This window comes from Hypomesus transpacificus, chromosome 13, assembly GCF_021917145.1.
Source record: "Hypomesus transpacificus isolate Combined female chromosome 13, fHypTra1, whole genome shotgun sequence".
Lineage (NCBI taxonomy): Eukaryota > Metazoa > Chordata > Actinopteri > Osmeriformes > Osmeridae > Hypomesus > Hypomesus transpacificus.
Window position 1 is genome coordinate 6,570,420 of NC_061072.1, and position 26,829 is coordinate 6,597,248.

The 26,829-nt window shown below is 40.3% G+C and overlaps 1 protein-coding gene across 3 annotated transcripts in view; it reads right to left on the bottom strand.

The window, feature by feature from the left end:
• LOC124476009 (rho GTPase-activating protein 23-like) overlaps positions 1–26,829 on the bottom strand; it is a 78,509-nt gene that overhangs the window by 35,921 nt on the left and 15,759 nt on the right. The window contains exon 1 of one of the 3 annotated variants that reach the window (XM_047032949.1): positions 17,110–17,145. The exons of 1 other annotated variant lie outside the window; for it this stretch is intronic. Coding sequence is in view for 1 of the 2 variants with exons in the window: in XM_047032946.1 (XP_046888902.1) it covers positions 1,141–1,194 (54 nt within the window). In the remaining variant the exon portion in view is untranslated. Of the gene's footprint in view, positions 1–1,140; positions 1,322–17,109; positions 17,146–26,829 lie in introns of those variants that run through there. One more of the 3 variants, XM_047032946.1, reaches the window with a different exon arrangement.

Sequence of the window (26,829 nt, forward strand, 5' to 3'; positions counted from 1 at the left end):
TTACAGAAGTTATTGTCCTTCAAACACACTTAAAAAGTTAATCTCCAAACTATTTGAATTTAACATGTATGAATTTTGCAGACGCATTTAAAGAAACATACAAATAGTGCCGAGGCTATAGTGCAGCACCTATTCAAGGAACCGAGGTGCACAGTTTGAACAGACACAGTGAAACCCAATGTCCATCAAATGCATGCTGGAATGTAAAATGGCATTAGGAAAGTTGCATGCCAAGTATAAATCCTCCATGGCACAAAGTAAGTCATTTACTTCGGGAATGATATATAAGAAAATACACTCTCACCTTAGGCCACAGAATCTAATTAGATTCTATGTCACAAATCCTTAAAATATATTGTTGATTTCATTGTGCAATACCTAAATGAAGCTGTTTTTGCACAAATACAATGAATGGAAATGTTACTGGGTATTGAGACTCCATATATTAATTGTTACAACAATTCAATAGCAATCAACAGTAAATAAACCTAACCTAAGCCTAAACCTTATGTGGACGCCTACTAATGACTAAACTTCAACATTGGGACAGATAAGAATAAGTACCAGCTACAACATGCCTTTTTCCATGCATCTGCATCTGTGGGATAACATGGATGTTGAGGCATTCTAAACTTTATATTGGCACCAACTTCCTGTCGCATGTTATGCAATGGGGTAACAACTGGATCAACTAATTCTATGAAAGTTGACAATCGGTTGTCACTGAGTGCAAATCTGTGTTTTTGAACACTCTTTAAATTACAAGTTATAAAGTGTCACATAATTAAACACAATACAGCCTGAATAAGAACAGATTTTTCATAATTGACATGTATGTCCAAAAAGAAAGCTCTGCTCTTAAACTCATAACTTTCCTGAACGATAACACAAATATAGCTGGTAATGCTCGGTGCGTACTTGCAAAACGTATTAACAATAAGATGTAACTTCCCAGTGAACACTGTCCATATAGACCCACCCATCGCCCAGTGCAGTAAGAGTTGATCTGTAAGGGCACTGACCTTCCCTCCCTCAGTCAGCGTAAAAGACAAATAAAAAGTGAACAGTTTCAAACAAACAAAGCCTAACTCTATTCAATCAAATCGTTCACTTAAACATTTCTGTAACAGGTGCACTTACGTCTGCTACAGTGTGGGGTGGAATTCCAACAAGGCAAAAAGCTACTCCATTCATTGGGCATCCCGTGTTTGTGCCTCAAAAGTGTGCGACGCGAAATAACTACAAATACTTATTACTCTGTCGACATTATGGTGTGTCATTCGGCAATCCTTCATATATCACTCATTCACGCAGTATAAACTATTCAATCCCGCCGTTTTCGATAGGGTGTCCAACTTAACTATCCCATCATCGACTCTCCTTCCTGGGTCCAACAGAGGAGGGGAGCAAGAACGCAACAAAGACAGACCCGCCCTTCTACTACAATATGATAAGGGTATCAGAGCCTACATCAGGGTCGGACTGGCCATCGGGAGAGTCAGGAGATTTCCCGAACGGCCGGTCAAACAAACGGCCGCTGCGGCCACGGCATTATTTAAGAAAAAAATCCAAATAGTTTACGCTCACTTTGAGGACGGCCTTACCAAGCAACTGTTTAACTGGAGCAATCCAAAATCCAAAGGACCGAGAGAGTTTGCAGCCCGAAGATGTGGCTATACCAGAGGCGCCAGGTGCCAGTAGCTGTAAGCAGCTGTATTTTCGACATTTAGAAAATTCAAATATCATTCCAAACCATATTGTTTACATTTTTCTAAAAACATTATACATTTTGTATTATTGTTAGCCAATATATAGGATATACATTTTAAATGAAGTAAAAGAAATGGCCAAGAGAAAAAGGCACTCATCTTAAAATGCTCAACGTGTTTTTTGGCTTTAAATAATAAATGTGCTATGTGGCTCAAATGCAATTGTCTTGATTTTCTGTTCTGTGTATTAAAGCAGGCACAGGTGCCACAGGGAAAGAGATGGAGGCTGCTGTGGTGACAGGGTCCAGTGGAGAGACAGATGCAGCACTGCAACTGTACACAATAGTCAGTCTGTTAACAGGGTTATTATAATGGAAATTAGTTTGTTGAATTGATTGTCATTATCAAATATAGTTAACTGATTATTGTTCTTTGCAACATCAAATAGCAGATGCAGAAACAGAGACAAGTATGGAAAAACAAAGTGAGGGAGACAGTGGAGGGAGGGGCGGGCCGGTCTGTGTTTCAAAGTCCCGGGCTGTTTTTCGGTCCAAGTCCGACCCTGGCCTTCATGTTAAGTTTCCTGGAACGGACAGTATTTGTATTTGTCTGTCGTAAGAAAAAACTACATAGCAGCCAGTCGTTACTTAAAATAAAGTGGGCTAAATGTTTGATCCAACCATGGGACTTGTGTAGCTAAGCGAACAAGGGTGTAATTAATGGGGGGACAGGGGGACACGTCCCCCCAATATTTAAAGAAGGACAATTTGTCCCCCCCAATTTGTTTATACTGTAACTATGATTATGCAGGCAATATCGATGACTGCTAGCCTACGTCTTACTTTCCAGCTCCGAAAATCCTGCCCAAAAAAATTCTCCATGTCTTGTTTTCCCTTTAGCTTATACGTCAATGAGTGAGTTAGCAGCGCGACCTCAGACAAACGTTTAGCACATATTTATGGATGGTAAATATCCAGTAGTTTGCTAACATAATCCCTGAGATAACGACTAGGTGAATTACACTATAATTTTGAATTATAGAATTTGTGGGAATTTCGATTGCAATACAATACAGCTTGTATCCACTTTTGACAAGCTAGCCGACAGCAACCTATACGAGATGGGTATGGCTGCAGCCTTCAGCCTCCCCGTCTCATGCCCTCCCGTCTCATGCCCAGTAGTGGTTAGAACCGAAACTGTACTGTCCTGTAGCTAGTGGTATGTGCCAGTGGAGCTAGTGGTACGTGCCAGTAGCTAGTGGTACATGCCAGTGCCTCCGCTGGCACATGACAGTAGCTAGTGGTACATACCAGTGCCTCCGCTGGCACATGACCAGTGGCGTTTTTATTTGTAAAAAATTGGTGGGGCAAAAAACATTTCAAAATATAGGATACCAGTAAGCTACAAAAGTCCCTCTTGCTACTGATGTGTTTATTTAACACGTCAACAAACAGCGTGGCTCCACACAACACTTTTAACGACAGAGCGGCTTGCTTCTACCAGGTGTTGTAGTACACAAACTGGAGAGAGACCTTCTTGTGTAATTGCTCTCCTTGTCTCTCACACACATGTAAAATTACCACTGTCATATTTACAAACCTAAATTAGGAATGCAACCAAGCTCAGAACCAATGTGCCTACAGGGCCATGCTCAAACAGCAATGAGCTCAACACAACAGGAAGGCCACAACGAAGCAGAAATACAACGTTTTAGGGATACAGATCCATTCTATGACAACAACCAGATAAGCATGGACACACTGACACGTCACCATCTTTATCTATCGATCCAGCCCCACAATATGACCAATGCACAGACCAGCACCACAAAGGCAGGATGATAAAATATGCTTTTACTCACCAAGGCTGAGAGCTCACTTGAAGAGAAAGGGGCCTTCTTTTGTATGCTTACTAGACTAACCGTTAGCCACTCTTTCTTCAAAAAACACTCCACGTTAAATCTGCGGTTACTTTTACCAGCAGTTTGAGCGATGACAATATCGTGGCTGATGGGCACCATTTAAGCTGCTTTACTTCAACTTTCTCCTCCAAATTAAGGGTTTATAGGGTATATAAGGGTACAGTATACAACCGGTGTTCAAGTATGAAATCCACTTTATTCATTTTCTCAAGTTATCTGGTGTTTGTGAAGCTAACAAGCTAGCTAAGACAATCTAGCTAAATCTCTTCGCTCTTCTTGCCGACTAATGTTGGCGACAAGCAGCCAATCAGGGATGAAATACAAAATGACGCTGTATTGGGGCAACCGGCTCTCAGCCCCACTTGTCATAAAATTTGTGTGATCCACATTGCATTACATTACATTCTGAGCATGCGTATTAATACTTTCCCACCTCCAATGTACATTGCATTGTGAGAGAGGGGCTAGCCCCACCACGCTCTCATTTTTGCCGACTAATGTTGGCGCCAGAAAGACAGATAGCCAATCAGGTCTGAAATACGAAATGACGCTGTGGTGGGGCAACTGGCTCTCAGCCCCACTAGCATCAAATTTGTGTGATCTACTTTACATTACATTCTGAGCATGCGTACTAATACTTTCCCACGTCCAATGTACATTGCATTGTGAGAGAGGGGCTAGCCCCACCAGAGCCCCACCTTCACGATTAGCCTATGCGAACTCGAATAGGCAGAACGCAGTCTGAAGCAACAAGGCAGGGATCAATGAACATGAAATAAAATCTTAACACAAACAAATGAAACAAAACAATTTAGGAAGACGCTATATTCATAGATGGTAAATTATTCGAAGTAAACGAAAGTAAAAATTTCGAGAAATTAAAAATAACATACTGTAGTTGCAGTTCTTTCTGTTGCAACCTGCCCCTAATGACCAGTCGCCACTGCACATGACAGTAGCTAGTGGTACGTGACAGCGCCTCCACTGGTACACGACAGTTACTGTTCTTTTGATAGTGGTACTCAAGTGTCTCATGGCAGTTGCATTGGGTGTCTTGCAGCTTTTGTTTACTGTCATGTACACTAACTGCCCCGCGGCCATTTTAGAATAGGAGAACAGGCTATAAACGTTTATTTTTTTATTATGTGTGGCAGCCTGCGGAAACCCGTGGATGTCGCGGCCGCTCATTGTAGCCATGAAAGATCGAAAATTGTTTTCTGTCCAAATTGAGATTTTTGATGTTTTGTATTGTTAACACCCTAAACTTCATTGTAATGTGTAATATTATGATTACTTGGACATGTCAGCTTGCAAGAATTTCAAGCCATGTCAAATCAAATGCTTAGTTTGCCTGCTCTTTTGAGTGCTGCAGCAGCCCATAACAACTGATCAATGAAATAACTTGCTGAGAAGTTATTAACCCTATACTTAAACTGACATTTACATTCACAACGTCATTACGAACAATATTATTTTCTCCCATATTACTTTTTGACACAGGTCGACTTTAAAATGTAACTTCAGTTGTGATAAAGATATCTTAAGTGATTTAATGAGTGAGTGATTTAAACAGATTTGTATCCAGGAGAGTTTGTAGTTTCCATTATGTATAAAACCCAGAAAGTACATTTGCAATCATGGGGATTCATTTATTGACATGGTTCTTCATATGAAAATAATGAACTATTATTAACAACTATATTTACTCAAAAGTATCGAAATGCATATGTAGTAATGTACATACATTGACTTCAGTTATTACAATTAATTATATACTTCACTAGGAGGCGCTGATAACAACACAACGATGTGCATTAGAGACGTAGGAGAGTCTACAACGGTGGCTCATGTGCAGTGTTAATTTTGGTAGCTATTTTTGATTTAGTCTTAGTCTTTAGACGAAAATGCTTATTAGTTTTAGTCACATTTAGTCATTTTAATCCTTCTTAGTTTTAGTCTAGTTTTCGTAGATGAAAACTCAAAACATTTTAGTCTAGTTTTAGTCGACGAAAACTAATTACATTTTTTGTCTAGTTTTAGTCTAGTTTTAGTAACATTTAATAGCCATATTAGACTTCTTTTTTCCCCTTCTCAGTAGAGAAGTGCATCTCCATCACTGAGGACGATGAAATACACATCTCGATGCACTGCCAATGATCCGATACATTAAAGATACATAAAAGCAACTACTAATGCGATACGATTCACCCCTATTGCGATGCAGTGCAATTTGACAAGATGTGATCAATCAGATGCGATGCAAAAGAATATGATGATGCTATGCAATTTAATATGGTAGCCTACATAATGATATATTTCTCTGTCAGACAGCAAATAATCACTTAACAAGTGAAAGTTTTACTTCACATATTAAACAAAGTCTCTGAAGACATAACATCAGGCCTGGACCTTGCCTTAAACTAGTCCGTTTATCCTGTATGTGTTCTGCATGTGTTCTCTGAAAGTAAAAAATGGTAAACTATATTAGGCTACTGGCAGTCACAAGTTGCTGTAAACACTCATTTAACACCACACACTAAATTGAACTCATGTCCGACTTTAAGGTTTTTCTCAATGACTCAGACACTTGCGTCCCACTATCAACAGAACAGTGACGTGTCATGTACCAGTGGAGAAGCTGTCATGTACCAGCTGAGGCACTGGCATGTACCACTAGCTACTGCCGGGTACCACTAGCTCCACTGGCACATACCACTAGGTGCCAGTAGAGGCACTGTCACGTACCACTAGCTACTGTCATGTGCCAGCGGAGGCACTGGCATGTACCACTAGCTACTGTCATGTGCCAGCGGAGGCACTGACACGTACCACTCGCTCCACTGGCACATACCACTAGCTACAGGACAGTACAGTTTCGGTTTTAACCGCCTCTCCTCATGCCCTCGCATGAGACGGGAGGGCATTAGATGGGAGGGCACTCTTGACCTATACAGGCTAGAATGTTGCTTTACAGCAAACTGGGATAGTAGTCAGTGACAGGCTAGTCAAACGTACCAAAGCTTCGACAGCGTTTTGGGCTACGTTCCTGTTCTCTGAATTGGGCTATCTAGCAAGTTATTTTAGAGTCCTGCCATTTGTTCTTTCTTCCTTCATCATTTTCATCCCTATGGAATTCCGTTGCTGTTGTATTTCGCAGTATAGTGGCCAAAAATAAACGAGACTTCAGCAGCTGACGTCTAAAAAGTATGTTTCTGGATATTTTTGACAGTATTAACAGAGTAGTAGTTAATTTAACATGTTTTAAGGTACAGGACACCAGACTGACATTAATAGCTCTTAACTGACATTGTGAGTGAATATATATGGGTAAGATGGGGTAAACCCAACGCAGAAAGTCCCACAGCTGCCCCCCCAATGTTGGATTGACTGTTTCGCCCTTGTAAGCGAACATGTAATTCAATTACATGAAGGACCGAGTCTCCAGGTCACTCTGTTTGCACTGCTACAGAATTTAAAACAGTTAGCCTAACACATAAGCAGTAATTGAATTAATACTAGAGAGGATACAATTTCCCCAGAAATTGTAGGGTGTGCTCGCTTGCAGGTGGGTTCGTCCCGTTAAGCATTTAGCCTACTCTAGAACCCCCTTTGAAACAAGCAAACCCCTTTTGAAACAAGCTACTGTAACAACGTTGTCACCGACTGTATTTCAGATGGAATCGCTATTCAAACAGTACCATCAGCTAACTGAAAATATGCCCCAAAAACTTAAATAAGTTTAAATTTATTTAGAGGAAAATCCCTCATTCATAAAAAGCTCAGTGATAGCGATCATTCATTGTCAGTAACGCAAAATGCGATATAGCCGTGTGGAAAAACTGCCCCGGTAAATTGTACCACTACAGTGCAGTACTAGAATGTGTTCGTCTTGGTAGTGATTGCATTGGTTTACAATTACATTTAGTCATTTAGCAGACGCTCTTATCCAGAGCGACTTACAGTAAATACAGGGACATTCCCCCTGAGGCAAATAGGGTGAAGTGCCTTGCCCAAGGACACAACGTCATTTGGCACGGCGGGGAATCGATCTGGCAACCTTCTGATTACTAGTCCGACTCCCTCACCGCTCAGCCATCTGACTCCCCAGTTCCACTGACTGGTTGAATTCGATTCAACGTTCCGTTGTAAGGTTTAGGCTTAAGTAAATTATTTTCATGAACAGATTGACAAAGTTTAAGCTGTGGCAATGAAGTTCAGGTTAATAGTCACTAGTCAGATAGTTGATTTAAGTAAGGGTAGTGCCGAACATGTTCTGTCGCTGTTCGACTTCCTAAACAGCTATGGAGATGTTCTTGTTAGCGTAGCTACTACTGGACTGGTGTGTCTCGGCGTTGCAGTGAGCTACACTGGTTTGAAACCACAAGTAATGATAATTTCACCCACAAATCGTTTACTTGTTCTCTAATGTCATAATTAATCCTACAACAAAAATGTATAGACCTAATCAGAATGTTTGTAAATAAAGGTTGCCAAGACACTTCCGGGTGGATAACTGTCATCCTGTCAACAGCAGTTAGTATGGTAGCATAGCAGTTCATAGTAGTTCATTTAAAAGATTAGATCGAAAAGATTAACCTCTTCTGAAACCTGTTAAATGTGCCTAAAAACGCCTAAACAGCATACCCAAAGTAAATTGACTGCTGTTCTTGAACCATTTGGAGTAGATGCATGTTAATTGACTCTTTTGAAAGCTGACACTCTGAAGTTATGTTCATTTTTGTCAGGACCCCTGTCAGTCCTACTGGTGTTGATAAATAGAAGCTTGAACACAAGGAAAGTGAAAGTTTCTATTTCCGCCTAGATTTTCTTCTGAAAACACAGGCCTGAAGAGGCCTAGAGGTGGTAGGTATTAGCTGGAAGACAGAATTGGACCACAGGTTGAAGCCTTACCCAATTCAGATCAAAAGTCAAACATAATACCACAATATATTCATATTTGACACACAACGCCTGGAGTACATCCAGGCGTTTTCTAAAAGGGCCTTTTGGAGACTCCAGAATGACCCTTCTCACAAAGGTCAAATTCTTAGGATAAAAGGTATAATTGTTATCTCTAATGAAAGGTGGTACTTAGAACTATCATACATAGCAGCTAAATCCATCATTAGTATTACTGAAACACAAAAACTGAAGCATGAACACATTGGAGTGCTTTATCTGATTCCCAGGATTGGCACACAAAGAACACTGACATATTGCGCAATCGACTTTTATTTTGAAGGCTCCACAAAACCTGGCATATGGGGTATCGCCATTTACAGCTAGCGCTAAGCTACAAGGATAACAAGCTCAAACCACACACAGTAGTGTGATCTGGAGTTTTTCCTTTATAAGCCATTCAATTTCAGGCCTAGGGCCTAGACCTCAGGTCAAACTATAAACATCATAACACACTCAAGGCTCTAATAGGTATCAAGCCCTATGGCTCAATATCATTTCTTTTCAAAATGTGGGGAGGAAGAATATCAGACAAGGAGATCAGTGCACAGTCTGACTTGTACACTAACATCAATTCAGGAGATCAGGTTATGGTAGACTTAGGTAGGTTTTTTGATTGTTGAAGAACTGGCTAAATGTGGTGCCACACTGGTCATGCCTTCATTCTTCAAGGGGAGAAAGCAGCTAAAATGTTGCTAGGCTAAACACTATTATAAAAAGGCAATGAAAGCAAACTACATAAATGTCATTATTTACAGTAATTTGTACAGTACACACACAGTAAACACAGTATTTACAGTAAGTACAGTACACAGTGTTTACAGTAAACACAGTATTTACAGTAATTTGTATTGTATTATTTATAGATATCTGTATATTTAGGAGGTTTACTTATTTAAGCTTAGCATAGATGTAATTTATGTTCTGTGTACTTGTGTTAGGCCTATGTAAATGCCAGGTGCTTGCATTGTCTTAAGAATGTGCATCGGACAATAAAAGACTTGAACTATATGAAAACAAAATATATATATTACAGACTTATACCTACTATATGAAACAATCAGTATTTAACTGATAAGAAATCTTGATGTTTGCTTTATCCAACATTTGCCTTTCTACTTTCTACTTTCTACTTCTGCTTGCTATTTGATCCACAAATCCTCAAAACTGCTCATCATTACAATGATAGTTTCCATAGGAGTCAATAAAATAAATAGGTACTTAATTAACCCCTGAAAGAAAATTATTGAGTCCAGACAGATAGCTAGAAAGCTCATGCGGTCCAGAAAAACTTTAATCGTTAAGTTGGATATTGTAGCTACAGCTACTGTAGCGATCTCAGTCACTACGAGTTTGATACACCGTTACAATATTACCGTTATTCGCTAACAATATCAACAGCAACGACATCGGGAACGTCTCGTTTTTCAGTTCACAAGCATAATCTTGAAACGTGTTATAATCCTAATAATCATAAAACGTGTTCGTGGTTAAATGACATGGAAAATCCTGTTGGCTTCAATGGCTTGTTAAGGTTAACTATTGCTAGCCAAGATTGACGTTATCCACCCGGAAGTAAGATATTTGTTGTTGTGACGTCAGGCTGAAATGTCCTATTTAAAAGGAATGTTTATTTTAACAAATAAAAACAGATGATTCATAGACCGCTGTAGTATGTGTTGCCCGGGCAACAGAGGCTATGTCATGATGCCAATGCTTCAGTGAAATAGTAAACTACTGTTTCCGAAAGTAGAGGTACTTCCTTGATAATATCAGGTTATATTGTACATTACACATCACAATTGTGTGTCATATCAAAAAGTAAAATGAGCAAATAGTTATCACCCAGGCCTCTTTGATTGTGGCATTTTGAAAACGCGAGTTTTCGTGACGTTAGTGATGTTAGTAGCGTCAGTGACTGTGGCTAGCAAGTTAGCCACCGTTAGCTTCACGTTTCGCCACAAAAACTTAATTTCTACTTATACTGTCCAACGGAAAGTAAATTCAAATGCAACTCAATCACTACCAAGACTAAACTTTTGACACCTAGGTTGTCTATGTTCTCCAAATATTTACTGAGTTTTAGGGGTGTGAAGAGAAACAAAACAAAAAAAAACTAGAAAGATACATTTCCTGAAGAAAATGTGTGTGTTTGCTGCGAACAGTTGAAAAGATGAATAGTGAAGGTTTTTGAAAGTTTGTAAAAGAGGTATGTGCTTTAATTTTTTTCTTCTTATGCATTGCAATAATTTCTTACTGTTGACAAAGGGGAAAAAAAGAGTTAAGAAAACAGTATCCTATTGACTTTCATACATGTTTAAACGTTTAAAGTATTAAAGAATGAAAGACTGAGAAACAGAAAAAAGTTTGAAGTTAGAAAAACTTACCAATTTTAGTGATTAAGATGTATATTGCATAACTGTTATCGATATCATAGCAGACAAAAGTATGTCAGCAGTATGAAGGTCAAAAAAAGAGTTGCTTTGAAACCAAAATGGAGAGACAGTGTTAAAGGCATATCTGTCATTGTTATGCATTGCAATCTTTTCTAACGGTTGAAAAAGGAGAAAAAAAGAGTGATGAAAAAAAATCTTGAAAGAAAATCTTATTTAATTTCATAAATGTTAAAGCGTTATGTTATGCTCTTAAGACAGTCACCCCCATTACCCTGTGCAACCCCAGTCAACACTGGAGTTCTGCCGCAATTGGGAACTGAACATCAGCTCCCTCACCAAGAAAGCACTAGAGGATGTACTTCCTACGGCAGCTGAAGAAATTCAACCTGCCAAAGACAATGATGGTGCACTTCTACTTCCACGTCTGTTTGAAGTTTCTTGGCGAATAAAACGCATTCTGATTCTGAAAAGTATTAAAAACAGAAATACAGTTTGAACAGTGGAACAGTGTTTCTAGCTCTTAAATATAGTGATGAAGAGCGTTGGCCAATCACATTGGTTCCTTGTTTCTTGTTATGTAGCAATGGTTGGTCATTGTCAGCAAACCTACAATCTAGGTTTCAGGTTCAAGGTGGAGGAGAAACTTATCAGTCACCCAGTCCTGTTCAGACACTCAATTTAAAGATGACATCAAAATAATAATCTGTGGTGCAGGGTTGCGGATGTTATCTTTGTCCCTGGTCAGTATTTTATACTTTAAAATTCAATCTCGTCACATAACGTAACTTTGCTGTGCAACTGCAAAAGCTAGCTACTCTAACTCAGAATGCTGCTGCAAAAAAAGCGGAACTATTGTGGGTGGTAAATAACATCATGCTACATCCAACCAGCGGATCATTTCTTACAAGTGTGTCAAAGTGGTATTTGTACAGACTGTATTAACACCGTAGGCGTGAATAACGCATGCGTCGTCATCGTCGTCCATCTGACTTTAGCCGAAGAAGCTACAGAGAGGATGCAATGGGAGATTTCCTACAGTAAGGTAGATACTGCTTCAAATTGAAAATGGAGACAATCTTTTGATTAAAGACAAGTTCCTTAACCTCTGTCTTCATTATCGCCGATAAAAAGTAAATACTGTTAGGAAGCATTTGTTTGTAGGTAATGAAAGATAGACGTAGCAAGTTTCGCCGTTCTATGGCAGCTCTATGATGACAGTCGTAGCTAGATTTCTAAGCGCTCGTCACTAGAATGGCCATAACATTAATACAAAAAAACATCATATTTCAAATCTGTCTGCTGTTGTACATTGCCCACACAATTATGTATATATTTATCAACTCTAACATGGCCTGTATCTTGTATTGAAAGTGCTCAAAAATGTGCTTGTCTAATGTATGGTGGACTTAGAAAACATGTTAGTCAAAGCGAAGCGAGCGGATGTCGTGGGAGAATTCCTACTGTATTAGATTTACTGCTTCAAATTGGAAACGGAGAACATATTTAGAGTAAAGACAAGTTTCTTAACATCTGTGTTCAATATCCTCATTTAAAAGTAAAAACTTTTCAATTACGAAGCATTTGTTCGTAGTATGGCCAGCTGCAGTAGGCCTACGCCTTTTGTGAACCCTGGTTTGGCTGTTCGTGACGGTCAGCTATAACAGTGTTGAGCCTCGATTTTTTTCAGATTTCTGTGAAAACTTGTTTGGCCAAATTGGTCGATTGTGAAAAAAAGCAGAACCGTTTTTAGTTGTAGAGAGCCATCGCGCTAGCTTGGAATTGCGTTATCCCACTCATCACTTTTGAAACAAAATAGTCTATCTTAAATCTGTCTTCTGTTCTGAATTCATGACAAAATTACGCACATTTCATACACTCTAACCTGTCCTCTATCTTGTATTGAAAGTGGTTAGAAATGACGTTTTCTAAAAAAGTATTGACGACGAAGATTTTTCTCAGAATGGCTCCGTGAAATCGTCTTGATAAAGAATGATTTCCCTAACATAATCCCTAACATTAGAAAGCCCTATATCTTGTCTTCAAAATGGTGTAAACAGTTCAGGTATATTATTTGAAAAAGTCTGCATATTCAGGCAAGAAAGTGTTAAACTGTGTAAAAAATGGACTCGTGAGAAACAGTTCTGTCAGTGCATGACGTCACAGTTGAATTTGACTTGAACATTCTGAATCATTGAAACCCATTCATTTTTTTAAGCACTTTAAACTTGAATAACTTTAAAACTTTAAAAGTTATCTGTGAGAAAAGTAATAGCACACTAAAGCAGTTCAGACTTTATCAAGTGAAATTTGAACGTTTCTAGATGAAACGGTGTGAAAGGAGTTGGCAAGCAAAAAAACGTGTCCGGAAAATAAAAGAATTATAATAATAAGTATGCAGAATAACAAGTGTTTTTGCTTGCAGCAAACACACTAACTACAAAATGCTGTTCCTGCGAAACAGCAGTGAGAATGCTGAAAACCTGAATGGGGATAGCTGACCATGCTCAAAAAGCTTAACATTTTGAAAGTTATAAGCTGAAGCTTCAAAGCGCCCGAAAGGTATTTTAAATAGGGGCTGGAGCTGGACGAACGCATAAAACTACAGAAAAGAGAAGGAGCGTATAGCGTCCTACTAAAGTGAATATCGAGACCGCCGCATTAACTGTGAGTGATCAAGGCTGTAGTATAATATTGAGTTTAGCTAAAACTTAGTCTCTTGGGTAGAGCTGAAGGGTCAGCAGTTAGATAACCAGTTTAAACTGGTCAAAGAGTAGTTAGCCAGTGAGTCATTATCGGTTTCAGGGTACTCAGGGTTTTCTTTTGTTTGACAGTAATTGGGGGCGTTGTACCTGCGCATTAGCATATTTAAGGCGGTTAGCACAACAGAGGCAGCCTCGTCCGGCAGCCTCGGCGCACGAAGACTCAGGCGAACAAAGACAGGGAGTCTACTTGCGGGAGTCCACCGAGGAAGGCCGACGGAGCCGGTTCACCTCTTCTGATAAGTATCAACCTATTCATATTTAGATTATATTCTACCTAGAACTTCTTCATAGCTAGCATGTGTTTCCTTAGCTTCCTGTTCATTACACTACCCGTAGACGTAGATATGTCACAAAGTATATACGGTCAACTTTTCACTACCTATCCAGATCTTCTCCACCTGCCCTCTCTCTTTCTTAAGGGCTCTGGAACTGCCACTCTGCTGTGAACAAGGCTAGTTCAAGTCTTTTATTTGTCAGGTGCACAGAGCAACACAAGGTTAGACTGGGCACTGAAATTCTTAAGACAAGACAACGCAAGCACTTGGCATAACATAACATATAAGTACACAGAACAAATTTACATCTATGCTGAGCTTAGATAAGTGAACTTCCTAAATATACAGATAGCAATAAATAAACGACTATACTAACCCTAACACTAAAACTTCCTAAATTACAGATAACAATAAATAGTACGCTATACTAACCCTAATACACAAAAAAAAAAAAAAAAAAAAAAAAAAAAAAAAAAAAAAACCTGTTACAACCCTATAAACTAATCTAACCTAAATGGAGTACAGTGCAGTAGTGCAAATTTACAGATCAGTGACTTTGTCAATGACCAAACAGGAGCCTGGTGGCGAGGTACAGTAGTGCAATGTTACTGAAAGAGCAACCAGTAGCTGAAAGTGACAGTGTATAAGTGACTAGTGTGCAGTAAAAATGTCCATATCAGTGTCCATTGAGAAGCCTGATGACCCTTGGGTAGAAACTGTTGTCCAGTCTGCGTGTGCGCGACCGGATGCTGCGGTAACGCCTGCCAGAAGGCAACGGGGTAAAGAGACTGAAGGATGGGTGGGAACAGTCTCTTAGAATCCTGCTGGCTTTCCTAAGGCAACGTGTGTGGTAGGTGTCCTTTAGGGCTGGGAGCTTCCTGCCGATGATGAACTCAGCAGAACGGACCACACTTCGTAGGGCCTTGCGGTCCCGGTCTGTGCAGCTCCCATACCACACTGTGATATAACCAGTCAGAATGCTTTCTATAGTGCATCTGTAAAAGTTAATAAGGATGACTGAGTCCATACCAAACTTCTTCAGTCTCCTCAGGAAGAAGAGGCGCTTACGGGCCGTTTTGACCACCTTGTCCGTGTGAACAGACCAGGTGAGGTCATTGCTGATGTTCACCCCGAGGAACTTGAAGCAGCTGACCTTCTCCACTTCCGATCCATTGATGAATAGGGGTGCATGCTCCTCCTCCTGCCGCCTCCTAAAGTCCACAATCATCTCCTTGGTCTTGCTGATGTTAAGAGAGAGGTTGTTGTCCTGACACCATGATGTCAGGGTGTCAACCTCCTCTCTGTAGGCTGACTCGTCACTGTCAGAGATGAGGCCCACGATGGTTGTGTCGTCAGCAAACTTAACGAGGAGGTTGGAGCTGTGCGTAGCCGCACAGTTGTGGGTGAACAAGGAGAACAGGAGAGGGCTGAGCACACAGCCCTGGGGGGTGCCTGTGTTGGTGATCAGTACAGATGAAGTGCGGTCACCGATTCTCACCACCTGTGGCCTCCCCGTCAGGAAGTGGAAGATCCACTTGCAGAGGGAGGTGCTTAGTCCCAGGTCCACAAGCTTGGAGACCAGTCTGGAGGGGATGATGGTGTTGAATGCAGAGCTGTAGTCAATGAACAGCATCCTCACATATGTATTCCCCTTGTCCAGGTGGGCAGACTTCATCCCGGCGTTTGCATCCCATGCTTCTCTTCATGCCCTTGCGCTGACAGAGACGTGGATCCGCCCAGAGAACACTGCAACTCTAGCTGCTCTCTCTGTCAACCACTCCTTCACTCACCCCGCTCAACCGGGCGGGGTGATGGGTCAGGTTTGCTTCTTTCCCCACATATTAAATACACATCCACACCACTCTCTGTTACTGCCAAATCATTTGAACACCATTATGTGATGCTAACTGACCCTATCAAAGCATGCTCAATTGTTTTTCATCGCCCACCAGGACCGCTAGCCGACTTTGTGGAGGAGCTGGACATGCTCCTCAGCGACCTCCCGGATGATGGAACCCCCCTGATAGTCCTTGGGGACTTCAACATCCACCTCCAAGGAACGCAGGCTGTCGACTTCTTGTCTCTCCTAACCTCCTTCGACCTGATGCTGCTGAGCACACCGGCGACCCACAAGGCAGGCAAACAGCTAGACCTTGTCCTGACACGTAACTGTATCACTGACTTTACCTCTGTAACCCCACTGCACATTTCTGATCACTACTTTATACAATTCTCTATCTCTCTCCCTCCAACTCCTCCTACCTCCCCTCCCCTCGTAACTTTCTGGCGCAACCTCCGCTCCCTATCCCCTTCCCATTTCTCCTCTGTTGTAACATCCTCCCTCCCTCCTATTGACGAGTTCTCATCCCACCCCACTAACACTACCACTGACACCCTGTTAACCACTTTAACTGCATCACTTGACACTCTCTGTCCCCTGTCAGCCAGGCCTGCACGATCTTCTCCGTCCAGACAGCCTGGTGGTCCCACCGCTCAAGACCGCCCGGTCCCAACACAAGCTCTTCTCCTGCCTGGCCCCCCAGTGGTGGAATCAACTCCCCACCTCCATCAGAGACACAGACTGTCTCTCCACCTTCAAGAGAAGGCTCAAGACACACTTGTTCCGGGAGTACAACGGGACTTAGGAATGGTTTGCTGAACCCAATGCTAGTTTCCTCAAGGATCACAATGACTCTTGCTTAAAGACTTGTTGCTCTTGTTGGTTAGTGGTAACTGATTTAAACTGTTGTATTCGCTGCGATATATTCTATTTTAGTTCATCTTAAACATTTTTTTCTGTTGCTTGCTTTTTCTTCAGGTACCCTTGCACTTAGAGCTTCATGTTGTTTAACCTGTTTAGCGTGCGGGCCCGAAACACTGCCCCCTCCTCCCCCAGTTATTACGCATTAAAAATCATAAATAATTTTTTTCGACTAGTACACATGTTGTACATCGTTGGAAAGCTACGATTCTTGTGCTTCCATTGAAATAAACCAATTCAAGCTCAACTTGCAACAGAAAGTAGCGTCAACGTCTTTGTCCGGTGACCGTTCATTCAACAATGCCAGAGAAAAAAGTTGTACTTACCTTCGATTCCTTAGGAATGTCCAGGTATGCACACAACTCATCAAAACCTCATCTGCTTACATTCCCAAGGGTCCAAAGTATCAAACCATGTCGAGTAGTTGTCCAAACAAAGAATTATATCCACACATAGCCACGATCTTGTTGCTTCATTGTTACTTCGTAAAAAAAAAAAAAATTCTGTCTCTCAACGCACTTTAGCTCATAGCATGAGATCTGGGTCAAGTAGAAACACGGGGATAGTCTTAAAATGGCCGCTACACTCTGACCTTTTGATAGACACCTTGGTTTAGCCAATAGGAGCTTCCATGCCCCGGTGACAGTCCTCTAAAGCCAACCAGGTCTGTGCGTCCAGCCCGCCCCCCGCCCACCCCCCCCCGCCCCCTCTACACGATTTTTTCTAACTGGCTTGGGCTGATTCTGAAAAGAGCTAGTTATCCTTGTAGCTTAGCGCTAGCTGTAAATGGCGATACCCCATATGCCAGGTTTTGTGGAGCCTTCAAAATAAAAGTCGATTGTGCAATATGTCAGTGTTCTTTGTGTGCCAATCCTGGAATTCAGATAAATCACTCCAATGTGTTCATGCTTCAGTTTTCGTGTTTCAGTAATACTAATGAGGGATTTAGCTGTTATATATGATAGTTCTAAGGACCACCTTTCATTAGAGATAACAATTATACCTTTTTATCTTTTTATCTATTTAAGAATTTGACCTTGGTTAGAAGGGTCATTCTGGAGTCTCCAAAAGGCCCTTTTAGAAAACGCCTGGATGTACTCTTATAAAAACATGTGTCAAATATGAATATATTGTGGTATCATGTTTGACTTTTGATCTGAATTGGGTAAGGCTTCAACCTGTGGTTCAATTCTGTCTTCCAGCTAATACCTACCACCTCTAGGCCTCTTCAGGCCTCTGTTTTCAAAACAAAATCCAGGCGGAAATAGAAACTTTCACTTTCCTTGTGTTCAAGCTTCTATTACTCAACACCAGTAGGACTGACAGGGGTCCTGACAACAAGGAACATAACTTCAGAGTGTCAGCTTTCAAAAGAGTCCATTTACATGCATGTACTCCAAATGGTTCAAGAACAGCTTTCAATTTACTTTGGGCATGCTGTTTAGGCGTTTTTAGTCGCATTTAACAGTCTCCAGAACAGATTAATTTAATTGTAACTTGCTTAACTACCTGCTCTTACGGTTCTTCCCTTTGGCACTTATTTTTGGGTTGTTCACAATGTGTGCCTCTTGTTTTTGGCTACCTGCAATGCTTTGGGCTATCTTGTTGTTGTTATCAGTGACCTATGAACTTTGTAAAGCTCTCTCTTGGAAGTCGCTTTGGATAAAAGCGTCTGCTAAATGAATAAATGTAAATGTAAAAATGCTAAACAAAAAGTGAAAAATCTCAGAAAGAAGAGAAACAATGCATATAAATGTGACAATTTAGCTGAACATTATTTGCTGGAGTTTTAAAAGGCCTGAAATGTATGTTAGAAAGGACCTGCAGCAAGATGAAGGCAGAGAAGTACAGAAAATAGAAACAAATGCAAAAGTACTGGCAGTTGGAAGATACTGCTGTGAAAGGACCTGGACCAAGATGAAGACAAAAAAACAGAAGAAAATAAGAAGAAAAATGCAAAACAAAAAGGGGAAAATTTGCAGATTTCTGTAAAACTTGCTAAAATAAAAACTATCAACCTAGATTATATACACTATAAGCTCAATGTACATACCTTGTTTGGTCAATTTGGTCTATTGTGGGGAAAAAAGTCGAACTGTTTTTAGTTATGGAGAGCCATCGCGCTAGCTCGATTATGAGAAATGTAGCTAGAATCCACACCTCAAACAAGTTAACCTAGACGCAAAACTGTACGTCAAATCCCAAAAATAAGGATATTTTCCGAGACCCAAGACTTTGCCGAAACCAGACATGCCCTTTATGTGTCTGTGCGGTCAGAATTACGACCCTACCGACAGTTTCTAAATCTGATTGTTTTTGCTTTATCTGACGAATTTGTCACCAGATTTGCATTGGACTCTTTGGGGCGAAAGTTGGACTTTGTCTCGCTTTCGTGGGGATTTGAAAAAATGTGTAAGTCTGTTGGATTCCACAGACAACTGTCTACGACCAGCACAAAATTAGCTATCTATTGATCCAAAAACGAAGCATGAAGAGCGAAAATTGTGGAAATGCTGGCAAACTAGAAATACTTTTTGAAACTGATTTCGAAGCTCCCCTCCACTCTAAGCGTTTCAGTCTGCACTCTAGGCTTTCACGTTCACACCCATGTAAATCTCAGAAACGGTTTGAAAAACTTATGAAACATAATCAGTGATATTTAAAAAAGATGAATAGAAATCAAAAACCTGATTTAAAAAAATATTTTAGGGGTTTGCCAACATTTTAAAGTTTAAATGGTGACTGTAGCTGAAGGATTGAGGAAGAAGAAGGCTTTGAAAGTTTAAGAAGTTTAAGAGGATTGAGAGGATTTGAAAGAAAACTCAATTGGAAAACCATGTTAAGCTGAAGGATTGAGGAAGAAGAAGGATTTAGAAGTTGAAGTTTAACAGGGTTGAGAGGGTTTGAAAGAAAACTCCATTGGAAACCATGTAAAAAAATATTATGAATATTGATTTATATTAATTCAAGCATAAAAGGTACAAAGCTGAAAAGTCATAGAACCCATGGCCTGAAACTGCTGAATTTTTTGATAGCTGCACGGTTTTATTAGCTGAAGATTTGAAGGCGCTGAAAGGTGTCTTGGAAGAAATAGAAGATGCTTGAATAAAGATTCAAAGAACAATACTTGGAATGCTGAAGCAGCATTCCAACAATAGTAAGAATGCAGAATAACAATAGTGTTTTTGCTTGCAGCAAACATATGGCGTGAAATTAGTGCCAGGAGAGCGAGCTCTGTAAAAACGATTTGTAACTTGCAAAAAAGATTTGTCTCTGTAGAAAAAGATTTGTATACTTGCAAAAAAAAGTGTTGTCTCCGTAGAAGAAGGGAAGATTTGTGTAATTGCTAAAAAGATTTGTAACTTGCAAAAAAGATTTGTGTACTTGTAAAAAAAGGTTTTGTGTCTCCGTAGAAGAAAAAGATTTGTGTACTTGTAAAAAAAGGTTTGGTGTCTCCGTAGAAGAAAAAGATTTGTGTATTTGCAAAAAAGATTTGTAACTTGCAAAAAAGTTGTGTCTCTGTAGAAAATGATTTGTGTACTTGCAAAAAAAGTTTTGTGTCTCCATAGAAGAGGGCGGGAACACTAAGCCAATCAAATACAGCAATTTCTGTTGTCCAGTATCATTGGACATTTTAGTCTGTCTATCACACAAAGAACGTCAACAAATAAGGACAAAACTAGAATGCTGATGATTTCCATGGCAATTCATTTGGTAACGTTTAGTAGTTCAAAATATCCATGGGCATGTATCTTTAATGCAACATTTAAAGATTATTCAGTTAACACTCTCAATCAGGCATGAAAACGGGTCAGGGGTGAAAAAGGTGAGAAGGATATTACCCCTCTAAGGGGGTCCGGGTGCATGCTACCCCATAAGAAAAAAATATATATTCCATATTTTAAAGCATCAATCTGATGCATTTTGAGATACTTTTTTGCCAACCTGGGGAGAACTGGAGAAACGTAACTTAAGCCATGAGTCAAACATTATTATGGCCTCCTTACTAAGTATTATGCAAGCCATTTCATGCCAGCCTGTCACTGGGTCTAACATTTACAGTACATGAGGCACAATTTGGTAAGTGCACCACAAATGGCTTAATGCATAACCCCCACAAGAGATGGTGGACATGCTGTAACTTAACTCGTCTACTCTTCCATCATGATTGACAGCCAATACAAGTACCAGCGTATTTTGAAGTCAAAATGCGTATCCGCTACACAAATTGCGTACAGGTTGGCAGGTCTGCTTATTGATAGAACGGCATGGACGAACTGGAAATAAAAATAGGCGCTGGACTTTGATCCAGACCGGCCCACCAGAACCGGTCCGTATACGCCACCACACCAAGCGCCTTGCTAATGCATGCAAATTCTGTCTGATGTGATGCTAGTTAGGGACTTCCATGGTTAATGCGAGCGTGCATAGCGCGCGAGCAAATTTATTTGGCTGATTTGAGCGAAAAATTGTTTTTGGAGCTTGACACAAACATAACCGTTTGTCGAATTGGTAAAACGTTGTCTAGTGAAGGTAATTACGTTTACATTTCTTAGCCTGGTTTTCCATCTTAATATTGTCTCAAATTAGCTTTTCTGTCAGTGTCACTGTTGTGTGTAAGTGGCACTAAGGGCTGCATACGTTCATTTGGAATTTTCCACCGGAGCTAGCTGGCTAACGTTTCGTTCTCTTCTGCTGTGTTCAATGACTCATCAAGCTGTAGCTAACGTTAGCTAAGTCTATGTCAACAGAGCTCCTGGGTAACTAAACTTAAATATACCAGAAAATATAAAAATGATTGAAACTATTATTCACCAAATTCAGTCAAGTAAATCGCCGAGGCCAGGAGTGCATTCAGCTTCTGATGGTGGTCTGTACTGGTGATGGAAGGACCTTTGCGTTAATATTTCCATGCACTCGCGCTCCCTTCTGACACGCGCACCTGTTCGCAGTTCACTGAATATGAATACCAACCCCCCCCCCCCCCCCCCCCCCCCCCCCACCCCCCCAAAACAATTTCTCAACGAATCTACACGATTCAAGTAGGTCACCTTTTTTGGTTTCAAAACGGCGATTTTCGCTGAAAGGTGAGGGATTGTCATGTCTGCTTAATATTATAAACTAATGGATAAGGGTCGTAGTAAGTTGAATAGTTTTTGATTGTAAAAATGTATGCAGATATTTAATTAGACAACCAGACCATGTTGTGTCAGTCCCTGAAGTTGCCTGGAAACTATGACAATTATGCCATGTTCAGCTTGTCACTGGAGTCCTGCATTTCAACCTGTGACACAGGTTTTGGTCTCTTCTAAGGCCAGGATACACCAGGCTTGTTCAATTTGCATTATATATTGTCTAGACAAATGTACCATTTCATTGAACGTTTTGTTATTGTAGCTACAAGGTTTTATTCACAAATTCAGCAGGCAGAATTATACGGAGCCCCTAAAGGGACATGAAGAAAAAAAAAAAAAAAATCCGAAAGTTTCTGGTGCGCACGAGAAACTTTCTGGTGCTCACGAGAAACGTTCTCGTTACCACGCTTAAGTATCTGGTGGATACCGCATGCACAGAAGCGTGCATTAGATCTGCTGTTACATGCGTGGAAATGACTTTTAAGGAGGTTTGCTTGCGAGTCGCCACCACTATATTATCTAGAAAGACATTAAAAACGAATTTTGAAGTTGTGTTGTCTGTTTTGGCACAAGGGATACACCCGTCTTGAGTAGGGGTCTCATTTATAAACGTGGCGGTCTCAACATCACATGGTCCACTGTGGTTGCAGGAGATGCCCTGACTGCATGGAATACAGGATAACATCATACATCCTACCTTTAGATAACTGCAGAACACAGTGTATAACTAAATATATGTATTTAATAATGTGCATATATCATCATGTCAAAAACTGGAAATACAGTTATAAGCCCCGGCGCAATCGCAACACTTTACGTCCCGTTATCATTTCAAACTTTAATACTGTTCATAACAAAACGCTTTTGTTTTCAAATTGTATCTCGACTCGGGGTATCGCTGGCACAGTTGATGGCAGCAGCAATATGCTGCAACTCGCACAGTTTTTATTGGTGATCCAACGGCCACCAAATAATGTGGTTTTCGAGCCTCCACCTCGCCTACAAGTAACAGTGTCTGAGAAGATACTTTCTCGTGCGCACCGGAAAGTATCTCGTGCGCACCAGAAACTTTCTCGTGCGCACCAGAAACTTTCTCGTGCGCACCAGAAATTTTCTTGTGCGCACCAGAAAGGATCTCGTGCGCACGAGAACCTTTCAGATTTTTTATTTTTTTTCATGTCCCTTTAGGAGATCCGTAGAATTATGTGTCCAATGAACAATTTTTGACTTAACAACTGGGTCAACCTATACATACTTTTCACGTTATTTACATGATATTGTCCTCCACAAGCTACGAAGTCTTCTACGGAGACACAAAACCTTTTTTTACAAGTACACACATATTTTTTGCAAGTTACAAATATGTTTTGCAAGTTACAAATATTTTTTTACAGAGCTCGCTCTCCTGGCATTAATTTCACTCCATACAAACACACTAATAATATATATGAGAGAACAACGGTTGTGCTCTCGCCGAAGGCTTGAGCACACCCAATAAATAAATCCAGAACTGTCATAATCAGGGGGAAAAATTAAACTGCTTTGGAATAGAACGCAAAATAGGCCTACTGCATTTGTACCTATGTAACAAGTTGGGTATGTAGGCCTATGCATCGCTGTTATGGCCAACATCATTTTCCATCGATTTTAACGTTTTGTATACCTGTGAAAAACGTTATGGGTCTTATCCCTCCCACAAGGAGGCCCATAAGTGGCCCTTATTTTTTAGGTACCAACTCATTTGTGCTTCCCATTTTAATCAGAAACATAAACGTACGGACAGGAGCATAGACATACCAACGTCTAAAACGCGTCATGTCCATCACACATAAGGCAGGCCCTGTGTTACAGAGCTGTGTTACAACTACGCAAGCAGCACATGATACCGTGCTTTAGAAGGCAGCATTAGTGATAGCCTTGTAGTCTACTCACTCCTACATTTGGTAAGCAGGGACTTGAAAACAATACAACTCTGGATTTTTTTTTTTTTAAGTGACAACCGCACCTTTTTCTTTACCCCTCTGTTCCTAACTCAAAATTGTCCTTCTTAACTCATTTAAAAAGGATAGAAAAATATGCAGTGGTCTTTTTTTTCCAGAGCTGTATTTGTATTCAAATCATGTAGAAATAGCTCCAATAATAGCACATTTTACAGTATGCAGTCAGGGTACTGTAGCTTACTGCCAGCTAGAAAACATTCTACATAAAAATACATGTATGTTATCTCCTTTTCAAGTCTAATACTCTCAACCCTTCTTAAAACTGACTAGCTTTTTGCTCATAGTGCCCACAACTATTTTCAGTAGATGTCTTAGCCCAGCGAGATCCATTTGCCAATATATTCTTCATGACGAAATGTGTTACTCTTCAGAGTATGTCTGTACCTGGAACTGCATCTTGAAAGAAGAAGAATCAAACTATATACCAGAAACATGAAATTGTTTTTATGCTTTTCTCTTCCATATTGTTCCTCAAACTTAAAATGCTGTACTAAAGAGTGAAGCCGGATCAATTATTATTCCTGTTTCAATTCTGAATCTGCAGGAGAATCCCCACGCCTACAGGGAGCGAGGGTGCAACATGCTCTGCATGAGTCTGGCCCTGATGCTGATGTTAGCTGACGTTCCCCTCAGGCTGTAGTTGGGAGCATGCGCACATATAAATGAACATTTGTACTCACTGTACATCATTATGTAACAGCTATTCATGAAAACACAAGGGAGGTAGGGGTGAAAGAACTACTCAAACTACATCTAAATTATTCACCGTTCATTCTGACATACTGTGTGCTGGTGTGACACCCTCTCACATATACACACACATAGATGCTTCTTAATCTACATATTTAACTGTATTAATTCAACATTTCATGGCTGGAGGCAGAGGTACCTTGTTTGTGCTTTTCTAGGAGGACACATTTGAGTTCAATGGAGACTTAGAAGGCTATTGCTGGTTCCCAAGGTCCCTTGAGATTTCAAGGATGGTCATGTCCTGTGGCAAGATGCCAAGAGTGCTAGAATTGGGGGTATAAATCGAAAAGTGTATCGTGTATTTAATAGTTATACATTTCATCAATTTAACTTTCCTGCTTCAATTGAACTTACTCACTTACTACCCCCATTTGTAACTTATTACGGGTTAAATCGGTAACTTTGCTTCATTATTCATTTTGTTTTCTCCCAATATAAAAACAAGACCGACCATGTAACTTTCTCTATCTCCAAAATATTTATTTAAATGCCAATAAATGTCTATTTTCCAAGGACAACTTATTATTTTCTGGAAAAATTTGGTACAGGTTTGAGGATTAGGTTTTAAAAATAGGACATAACATGACACATGCAGCAACCACCTTTCATAAACACCAGTTTAGCAAGCTACACCACCAACAAACTAGCTTCTTAATGGTGCTGGTGGACGCTATTTATACTGAGAAGTCAGTAAAACCAAATCAACTCTGTTCCACTACATCACAAGAGATTATGGGCCACAATCTCGCCCCAACAAAAAAAAGATTAATAATCATAATAACACCACTGAAAATATTTGTATCATAATTGTGTAAAAGCCATTGGTGTCTAACACCCTTTTGTCCCACAAAGAAGGAAGCTAGAGAATCAGTCTAGACACTTTTGGAAAGTGTCAATGTAGAACAGAGGGTGATGGAACCCATGGTGGCTTTGTTGGGGGCTGTCCTCAGTGAGTGGGGGTTGTGTGTCACTAATCTCTCCTTGCCCTGACAGGGTTTCATCCTCTCCAGGGGGTTGAGCATTCTCTTGCCCCAACCCCCCCTCCCTTCTCTCATATGACCTGCTTTGCCCCCTCTCATTCTCATACCCTGTCCTTAATATTTAAATCCATCAACATAATAACACACACCTCTTTTTTATTAACCGAGTATGCAGCCGTTTAACATCATTTTCTCAATAAAACGAGGGGGGTAGGGTCATATTAGCCATTTTACAAAAGTGTATAATGTACGTATAATGTATAAGGATTAATGTATGATGAAACCCTTGCCCCTGGCCAAAAGTATGTACTGTAGGCACCTGCTCTGCATTAAGGAATTGGTGCCCGATTTCAAGTTCAAGTCTTTTATTTGTCAGGTACACAGAACAACACAAGGTTAGACTGAGCACTGAAATTCTTAAGACAAGACAACGCTAGCACCTGGCATAACATATAAGTACACAGAACATAATTTACATCTATGCTGAGCTTAAATAAGTGAAACTTCCTAAATATACAGAGAGCAATAAATAATCGACTATACTAACCCTAACACTAAAACTTCCTAAATTATAGATAAAAATAAATAGTACACTATACTAACCCTAATTGCACATAAATTGCACCTGTTTCAACCCTATAACCTATTCTAACCTAAGTGGAGTACAGTACAATAGTGCAAATTTGCAGATCAGTGACTAAGTCAATGACCATACAGATATGGAAGATTTCGGTTACGAAAATAACTATGCTTTTTTTGCCTGGCGAGAACAACGACAGAGCTGTTCATGTTAACAGTTTAATTCATCCGATACAATGCGTTGGAAATCATACTCATATCACAAAGAAAAAAAGCAACATATGTGATGAGTTCCATCTAGAATAGCCCTATATTTAGCCCTATAGGCTATTTCTAAAAAACAAGTGGAAGGAATACTATACAGTGACAGAATACATTTCTGCTAAATTTGCATCATGTCTCTGATTCTTATCGGACTTTCTGCCCATAGATTCTGCGACTGCAATGCCTAAGCTCACACGCTCGTAACCATATAAATCTATGCTCGCGACTGGTTGTCGCAAAGTATGACGTGTACAGCTAGTTGCAAGCGTGCACGAGGTCTTTGAGCAAGGGAAAAAAAGAGCCACTGTTTAAAGCTAGACCGGAAGACATGGAAGTGG